This window comes from Mya arenaria, chromosome 7 (genome assembly GCF_026914265.1).
Source record: "Mya arenaria isolate MELC-2E11 chromosome 7, ASM2691426v1".
Classification (NCBI taxonomy): Eukaryota; Metazoa; Mollusca; class Bivalvia; order Myida; family Myidae; genus Mya; species Mya arenaria.
In genome coordinates this window covers 65,943,093-65,953,323 of record NC_069128.1, presented here as the reverse complement: position 1 = coordinate 65,953,323, position 10,231 = coordinate 65,943,093, and the positions used below count along the sequence as shown (strand labels likewise).

Below are 10,231 nucleotides of genomic sequence, written 5' to 3'. Positions count from 1 at the left end.
TTGAAATTTAAAATTTAGAAGATAGTATAAAAAATTATGTCAACATCGTTTAAGGTATCTTCATATTTTATGAATGAGTTTTTAAACATACCGTCCTCAAGCAGGAAAGCCAAGCAAGTTTATTTCCAAAAATATTGATCGTTTAGAGATTGAAGTCGAGTGTTAGGTTCGGCAAATGCGAGCAGCTTTTATACCCCTCATCGTCTGACCAGTTACCTGAAATCTGGGTTCCCAAAATATGACAAACGAGATAGTTATTAGTCATTGTCCTTCTGACAAACCAGTCCACGCATATGAACGTTTCTCATTCAACTTTTTAGCGGCATAATTTCAAATAGCATAAGGCAATCAACATAAAGCATATGTTCAATCAATAAATACACTTGCTCAGAGGATCGTTGGTTTTTTGTCCTGCTTAGACCGCTTCAATGGTAATGAAACTGTGTCAAAAATTATAATAAAATATTGACCATAGACAATCCGTGCATGTTTTGGTAAGAAAATGTACAATTCAAATAAAAAAAATATTCGGGCCTTATAAACCTGTTTATATTAGTTATGGAGACTATCGATTATATTTTAAACTATTCCTAAATAATTTTTATACAACTTGCGCTAAGCTGTTGATTTTAGTCAAGGGCAAGGTATTTAAACTTAAAAATGGATCAACTTCTAGAATAAACTTGGTAATATTTTTGTTCTATTGTGCCATGTAGCTGTATTGCAATTGTAACCTTATTATTTTAAAACATACGTTCGTACCTCGCTCCGACTTTTAAACACAGAAAATGTATTCCCTTGACAGGTGTGATAGTAAATAATTCTATTTCGTCGTTGGTCATTATGGATTTAACATCTCAGTTGCAATCTAAATATTTAAATTTTAAACTGCCAAAAATGATGAGATTGGAAACAACATACAATAACATAACATCTCCACGAATACATCATTTAAACTCTCTTAGCTACGCCCCTCGAATCGAAAAAAACTTTTTTGTACATCTAATCATAGGTCATCGTACTGCATTATGTTTCTTTTAATTTATATATCCATTTAAAGAAGCATGGACGGCTAGTACAAACTCCGATAACCACGATAACCTGTACGATGTAGAATACAAACGAATGGATAATGTTATTGATAAACTTTAATTTTATTTGTCAGCTAATGTTGGTATCCTTCTTCGAATAACAATGTTTATCATTACAGTTTTGATGTCCAAAATTTATCTTATCATGCGCACTATACTAAATGAAGGTTAAAAATGGGTTGTTTAATCAATTAATTAAAACAGAATTGCAGCTGCATGAATGTGTACCAATTATCGTAAGAACTATGTTTAAAATCAATACAAAGTACTACTTTATTTTAAACGTTATTATCTTGGTTGTTTTAACATGATATTATTTGTTCTCATTGGCACGATGTTACGTGAGAGTGTGGTCATGTGATGTGGTAAAAATCAGAATCCTCGGAGGTAACCTATTTGTCCAGCTTAGACCAAACTTACATGTTCCCAGACTAAAAATCAAACCCGGGGCGCATAGGTTATAAGGTTCTGAAAAGTTAATACAAACAATTAGCATGACCTTGTTACAACTGTAACTTATTGCAGCATAACAAAAATGCACACATCAGCAAATTTGAATATGCAATGTTAATGACGTCCAATATAGTATAATGTCAAGTTCACGAAATGCATTCACTTATCCCTGTTTTCTTTTACTAAAGGCCGCATAATTAAATCCACATAATATATTGTACAGACTATCTTAAACCCATGTCACTCTAGGTCCGCGTTCCAAATGCGTTCAAGAAACATCCAGAACGCCGATCTGCGCGCAGTGGAATCGCGAGTATCGCCTTGGCAACGCTGTGGTCTCGCTAGTGAAAACGGTGGGAGCGCATAGAACGCCGAGTGCAAAACAATTGTCGTCAATCGGCGTTGTGAGCGCAGTGGTATGGCCGTAAGGTCGCCATAGCAGTACAGTAAGGTATCATACATGGACACAGGAACGCCGCGAGCGTGCGCAGAGGTCGCAGTGCTAACCCAATGGTTTGCGGTGGCGCTAACCGTGGATCGTTAGGCATTCTCTGAAATGACACTGCGCTATTACAGCGCGTCTACCGCGCTTACAATCAGTTTTACTATTCTAACTGCGCTCTTAAAACGGTTGCACAGAGCCGCTACGGCGATTATTTCGCTCCCAGTGCGCTTCTACCGCGTCAATCGGCGTTTGCATGACATTAACAAACCAAATGGTGTATAGAGTATATATACTCAAATAAACATTCATTTTTCCATGACTGATGCGCAACAGCAATCAGGGCTACTGCTTGCCTATATTGTCCAGCAGATAAACGATGATGAGGACGCATTTCATCTCATTCTGAGAAGACGACGGAGGAATGCCCCAATGCGTAGGAGGCTTTGGTTTCGACTATGTCTGGAAGAAGGGAGACGGTTGCAGCGTGGTTTAAATTGAGAACATATGGAAACATGAAGAACTGATGACGATATCGTTGTTGTATGCAGTGCAAAAGAACACCGTCGGGGCAGTTAGAAAGCCGTGGAAGCGCAGTGCACATGCAGTGCGCGTGCAGTGACAACTCGATGCACGCAGTGGGAGGGCCGTGAGAGCGCCATGACAGCGCAGACAATCGCTAACTTAAATTCCGTAGGAACGCAGTAGAACGCAATGCAACTCCGTACAACTCGCCATGAGAACGTCGTGACATCGCCGTCTTCATGAAAAATATTTTTTCACCGACCCCACGGCGCTCTTGGAATTGTAGGCGTCAAACTTCACCTACATTGGTAACTAAAATGCCTTTGATCGTCAAAACCAAACAACGGTGACAACTTCATTATTAATACGAGGACGGAATAAATGAACACCCGTTACAGAAAGTAATTACAAATAGCAACCACAATACTAATCAATTCGACAAAGGTATGGGATTATCTAGATATCAAAGGGACGCATGCCATATAATATCGAAAAACAGTAATATCACAATTTTGTCAGATATTTAAGACGTACAAAGGGCATTGTAAACTACTATAAACACACGTCAGCAACAACGATAAACGTGAAGAACTAGAGTAGAAGGAAGCACGGCTTTAAAAAAGATGGTTCTTAATGTTCAGACTGAACTAAACATAAAAGTTGTAAATGATTTTATCTTTGATATGATATGTGAATGTTTGATGTTACTTCTGTTCCAGTACAGACAAAGAATATGTCAAAAAATGAACCAAAATAAACAGTTACAAAAGTATTTTTCTGGCCTCGAAATATTACAAAATAAGTCCCTTTTACTATTAGTTTACAGATAAAATTTAGAACAAACCTAATTCGATAACAATATGTATGATACTTTTTCAGTAAATTTTTTGATATTTGAATCCTTTCAGATTTCCGAATATCAAAATTAAACAGCGTCGCAAATGATTCGATAAAATGAAAAATATAATATTTGTATATCAGATACCTGAAGTATAACAGAGCTCGCCATTTGAAATATACGATACGATTATGTAATTACTACAGTGTTAAAATGGATTTGTAGGATCTAAATTCAAGAGCTGTGACTTCTGGTCCGTTCGGTCAAAAGTTAACTCCTTTGGCTTTGAAATTTTTTTCACAGTTAATTATCAAGCAACTTTCCTGTGGTATGCTCTCAGTGTAAACGCCATTGTTTTTTATTCGCTGACGTACTGATGATGTTCGTCTCAACTGAGCCAATATATTGCCATTGACATTGGACATTTATATAGCGATTTGTAGCACACAAAAAAACCCACTTAATTACTAGTATGACGTCGGATTAATTGGTGGTGCGCTTTCATTGACTGTCGGTACAATACATAAATCCAGCAACTAGTAAATGATGGAATAGTACTTTCCAGCGTCTAATATTATGGACGTTTATCTAAGGGCTCAGGTGTCTCAAATGTTCAAATGCCTAGTGACAGACAGCGTTACATCTGTTCGGCACTTTAAAAGACGAGGGACATATTGCGGTTTCCATCACATAAAGCTCTCGAATTGTGATTTCAAACACGTATTTCTAAATTAAGACAAAATAAAACTGACCAAATATATTATAGAAACAATGCAAACTGTCGCCAGCCGACGACAAAGTTGTTACGAATCACCTACTTTTTTGGTACTTATGGATCTTTTTAGATACGTAAGAGAAATTACCAGCCTTTAGACATTACCATATGTTGTTTTCCCTTTATGCCTTTATCAATAAGTAATGATTTAGATACACACTCGCCCTAAGAGGCGGAAAACAAAGTCGTGTGAGTATCCCAAAGAGTGCTTGCGTTAAGAAAAATGTCGCGTGCATTCTTATTTATTGCGTTTATATGCTATGATAGATTTTGGGTAGTAGTGACAAAAACATAAGGATAGGACCATTCAACGTGGAAAGTCAGCACCCAACTGCTGAAAACTGCTGATGTTCTCTAATGTTTTATACGAATTTGTTTTATTTGTATATAACCATTACTCTGATTAAGAAGCAGACAAATGTAACAAATTTAACTCACATAGGTATATATTTGGTAGCTTGAAATAACAGATATTGATCAAGTGTTATTATGTTGTTTGAGTAGATTCGTTTATTATAGTCTAAAACATTTTAATGGCAGAATCATTTTCAATACCCATCAGTATTGTACATTTAAATGTATGAAATTTCATAAAATTCTGACAGTCAGTGCAAATGCACCAAAAACCATATTTCAATGACTTCATTCCGCTGAAAGAATTGAATACAATTTGGTACTGATTAAGCAATTATAATGCCAAATTCTGGCACCATCAGTGGTCAATGATTTTTTTTAATTTTCACGGCGTCGGAAGTAAACACGATAAAAAATAAAAAGCACATACTTTAAAACACAGTGTACGCCATGTTAATACATTTGTATCCAGCATCTCTCTTGCAGTGTTAGTAACACTACAGAATCATCAGTTGATAATTGTTGCAATGTAACGGTCTCCCTGTTTACGTGCTCATGCTGACACTAATCATCTATGCTTTCTGTTGCGAGTCGATGTTGATCAGGTTATGTGAGGATTGAAAACGTCGGTAAGACTTCCCTGATTTATTCTGTCACTGACCAACCCACATTCATCCCGCGTAAGACGGCCTATAGTTTCAATCCTTACTTTCAAAATTGCGCTTAACAAGGCGAAAGTGACGCCTTTATCTAAGATACTTAAATACACATACATGTATATGTTTAAGTATTAAACTACATGTAATTTTACTATTATTAGTAACTTGTAATTCAGTTTATTTTTCCACTCCGCGCGTGACATACGTCTTTATCATGGTGTGCTTCCATAGAATGTCAGTGTAATATTGTCTTTATGGAATGAAACGTTGTTCGCAAATTATTTTAATGTACCTTTATATAAGGGTGAGAGGCCTTAAACTGTCCATTATGTTAAAAAAGAACAGTCTCCTGCGTGCCTCTGCTCTTTTTTTCGCTGACATAATAAACTGTCCATTATGTTAAAAAGAACAGTCTCCTGCGTGCCTCGGCTCTTTTTTTCGCTGACATAATCGATATTTCGAGGCATTTTACTTACTTAAAACATGTAGACAACGAGGTCCAAATCATGAGTTTCATGGTGTTATTGTCTACTTATTGGACACTGTCTACCATTGAAAAGATACTTATAAAAAAGGTACATCTCTTGCTAGGCAAATCAAAATAATTTTGCGGTCATTGACATGTACATATAAATTGTTAATATTTGTTTTGCTTACTATTTATAATAATAACTTTTAGAAAACAATCGGTATTTACAGCCAATGAATTTGCAGATAGGCAATAATTAAGTTCTAGAGTTATTCATTAAGAATTTCAACTTTTGCTGGTGTTTAAAGATCCGCCCACTTCCACCCATCCGATACATATTCCCTGCGTCAAATTTTCCTTTGATAACATGACAGCCAATATTAAGAATAGGTTGGGTGAGCGTAGCAAAGATTGTTATTCATGTCATGATACTATTTATTAAAATTCAACTTCTACGGATATATAACAAGTGCAAACTATGTTTTCATTGTGCATTATTCACTTAATACGGAAACCTTTTAAGTTTAAGATTGTTTTTGTTTTCTACTCTTTAAGGGACATCAAATTGGACATTCATTCCTAACGGCTCGTGCAACCTCAGTCACAATTTCATAGGGCATTGCATTGTTTCAACCTAAAAATCGGAATTTTATTAAATTCAACATTTTATAATTGTTTATAAAACCCAAATGAAAGAAGGATTTTAAAGTGTTATTCGTCATATAAGTGCATAGTTTTACATAATACAAGAAACAAGTTTGTCAACACACGTCCTGATTCTGCCAAACTAATATTTCTAATGACTGATGAGATTTTAGAACAATGACTGTCCATTATTTGAACAATGACTGTCCATTCAAAATATTTTGGACAGTTATTAGATATTTAATACAGAATGCAGTCCAATAACCTATATAGATAACAAAAAGACCAATAGATAAGGTCACAAACATATTTTATTTTTTCATATGTTGCATATACAAGTATATTGTTACAACTATTTGATCATAAAATTAGATTAGTTATTGATTGAAAAACAAAACATATCATAGAAAATAATGATTAAGATGCTTACAAAATCATAAAACAAAAGAGACACCTTTCCAAAGCAAGGACAGATCAAACATTTATAATGTTCAACGTGTAGAGGAGAACAAAAGTTATAAAAAAGGTGGGTATATTATGCATCCTACTTGAATAATCGTTTTTGTATTTTGCTAAACATATTTAAACAAAAATATGTTATATTTGAGTTTTACTTAGGTTTTATTAAAAACTCCTTGAATGAACATGACCTTTTTGTGTTATCAAATTTGTTTGCTCAAAAAAGATAAGCATAATTTAAGAACTGCTTTCAATCCATTTGTTAAAGGTACAAAACGTATATCTTCTCATTCAAACAACTAAAATATTTAAACTATTGTTATTGCAATTTATGTAACAAAATGTGAAAATAATGTAAGTATCAACATATTTTCTTAATCTTCTAAAAACAGTGTTACTATTAGATGAGCATTTTTAGAATAGATGGTTGAAGGATCAATTTTAGTTTTACAATATGAACATACATTATGATCAACTACATTCATTTTTGTTAATAACAAATTCCGACAGCCCTAAACAAGTTTCCATAAAAAGCTGGTGAGTCATTATTTGGACCATACATATTGATAAACGTTATATTTCTGGAGCACAGCTGCACATCAAAAACAACATTATTGCCAAGGTTACCTAGACAAATATTGTTAACCAATGCATCACGAATATTTCCTCAAAGAATAGCAATACAGCGTGAGTTTGAACTAGCACAACTTAAAAAGCAAGGACGATTACAACGCAAGAGAACGCGTTTTGTCATTGATGGGACTAAAGGAGTATCATGCAAACTGTGTAAATCAGCTGATATATCTTTGATTCAATTAAGAACGTCACTACTATATTCAAACTTATTAAAACCTTGGCATTTTTATTACGATACCTTAAAATACATAGTTAAGCTACCATTTCTTAATTAATTGTATTAATATGAAGCTTTCTTTGGTTAAAATATTTTTTGGATATGGATTTATATAGGTCAACAACAGTTTATACCTAAAATACTTCTATACATGAAAGTAAAACATAATAATATTTCTACTTTTGGGATAATGAGAACATATCGGTTAATACCAACTTTATGTGAGAAATGGCAACATAAAAATGATACAATGTATGGTAATATACACGATGTATTCAAGCAATAACATACACCTATAATGCAGCTATTTAAACAACTAAGCAAATTGATTTTAATTGTGTCTCCTGTTTATAAATTTATTCTTAATTCATTTGAAATGTGACATAAAAAAACTATGATTGTTGTTACAATGCACATTTCCTATGATTGAATTTTAGAAAATGTAACATTTACCTCAGAAGATAATTGGAAACAGAATAAAACTTTACTTAATCGATATCCAATTATGCAAATCTTAAAAATAAAATTAAATTAAAACAGGTGTATACATCTAGTAATATACTATAATAACATTCACTATCGAGCAAAACGTGACTAATAAGACTAAACCAACTTAACACCATCAATTTTAATACACATGCATTCGGAAATCTGCACTCTTATAAAACAGCAAGATGATTAGAAAATAAAATAGAACATTTCGCATTATTTGTGTTATCCTCATTAAAGCAAAACCTTTATTTTTTAAATTTGAAAACAGAACAAAATTGCCAAAATTAAAATAAATGTTCGTTCTATTCATTTGACCAAATTCTATATCACACTGACTTTTGAAAAGCAGTATACGCAAGCATTTAAAAGACATATATCACTTTAGAAGACATGAACAATACATGAGGTGTTGGACATAAGAAAAAGTTATCTAAATAATTTTTTACATGAGTCTGAAAAAAAGCCAAATAAATACCTTAATGAGCAAGCTATTCACTAATAAAAAAAAAAAAAAAACAAACAACATTTGTTTAATATGTAATGTTTTCCAACTGATGATGGATAAAATATCCTTATGATTCAAATATCATGTCAATAAAACTATTGATGAGAACACTAACAACAACAACACAATGTCGTCCATTTGATATATTCTAACGGATTATTTTGACCTTGCCACTGGGAGATGTAGCTAGTTCTTTCAGTGCCTCCCAACTCATCTAAAAAGGAAAAAAAAAACGTTTTACGCATATAAACAGGTCCATCTTGGGATCTATGTATCTTGTTTATAAAATTAACTTAATTATTCTTAGTGGAATTCGCAAACAACAAAATTATAACCTGTTAGCGCCTGAATCTGGAACGCATTTATTGCTAAGTGATAAAACGAATCTTTTTACGTAAACCAGTCAGTATGTTTCTTATTTAGTTGAATTCGCAAACCATAATTAGATAAGCTGTTAATGTTGTACAGCTGAAAGGGATAATAGGTGGCAGTTCTGGGTACTTTTAAGCCTGTTTTTGTCTTATGATATGTATCTAACCAAAAGAGTAACTTGATTATTAACTAAATAGCTAGATAATTCTAGCGAAATTTATGTGGTTAACACGAAACACTTTGCAAACATTAACAGGTTATCTTACGGCAGTTATATGCCACAATAGGAATTCGCAAACCGTAACTAGATAACCTGTTAATGTTGTACGGCTAAAAAGGTAGTAGGTGGCAGTTCTGGGCACTTTTAAGCCTGCTTTTAATTTTATGATGTTTATTTTACCAAAAAAGAAATGCGAATATTAATTAGATAGCTAGATATTTATCGCGAAAATTAAGTGATAACACGAAACAATTCGCGAACGTTAACAGGTAATCTTACGGCAGTTATATGCCACCATAGAAATGATGGCCTTTTTATGTCTATTTTTCGCATATTTTTAGTGGGCTGGATTCTTTTAAAAGTACAAAGATAAGCCCGAAATGTAGCTTCATTACGTTTAATGCACAATGATCCAAGTCTTACAGCCAGTACACGTTTTTTACGAAAGAAGTTTAATACGAAATCGAATTCTCATTCAAGAATAATCAATGATTCACTGAAATAAAAACAAATTGTCTCTGATTGCTTGGTTTTTGTTTGTTTTCAATGATGAATTACTGTTGATTTCAAAACGGAAACCAGTACTCGTAGATTATACCGTTCATATATTGCAAAATAGTTGCATGCTTGCAAAATATAACACGTTTCCAAAATATGCACCCATCAAATAACATTGTCAAAATAACAATATGGTTTAAAACAGTTTTTACACCCAACCATCGTGCAACTCGCGATTCACACTCAATGTGTATAATTGTAATAAATTCGTTGAGTACATGAAGTGAATATTAAATAAGTTTTTACCGTCACATCCTCCAATCGCCGTTTTGCCTTTTTCTCAGTATATATGCAGTTGAAATATGACATCGGCATACCTATACTATTCTTGACGTCCTGAAAAAGAAACCAGTACTATAAATAATATGCATGTGATATGATGTGTAACTATTGGATTCTATTCATTGTTGCCCTCTCGTACCTGCAAAGAGCTGTTCTCTAATGTTATATTATGAATTTCAGTTTTACCGAACCCGATCCATTTTCACACACAATCAGAACAATATGTCGCTCACTTGAGA

At 33.5% G+C, this 10,231-nt stretch overlaps 1 protein-coding gene across 4 annotated transcripts in view; it reads right to left on the bottom strand.

The window, feature by feature from the left end:
* Positions 1-6,544: 6,544 nt before the first annotated feature.
* LOC128240803 (uncharacterized) overlaps positions 6,545-10,231 on the bottom strand; it is a 42,249-nt gene continuing 38,562 nt past the window's right edge. For 3 of the 4 annotated variants that reach the window (XM_052957689.1, XM_052957688.1, XM_052957687.1), the window contains exons 17-18: positions 9,957-10,046; positions 6,545-8,774 (exon numbers count right to left, since the gene is read on the bottom strand). In XM_052957689.1, coding sequence (XP_052813649.1) covers positions 8,709-8,774; positions 9,957-10,046 — 156 coding nt within the window. In that variant the 3' untranslated portion in view covers positions 6,545-8,708. Of the gene's footprint in view, positions 8,775-9,956; positions 10,047-10,231 lie in introns of those variants that run through there. The other variant, XR_008262307.1, reaches the window with a different exon arrangement.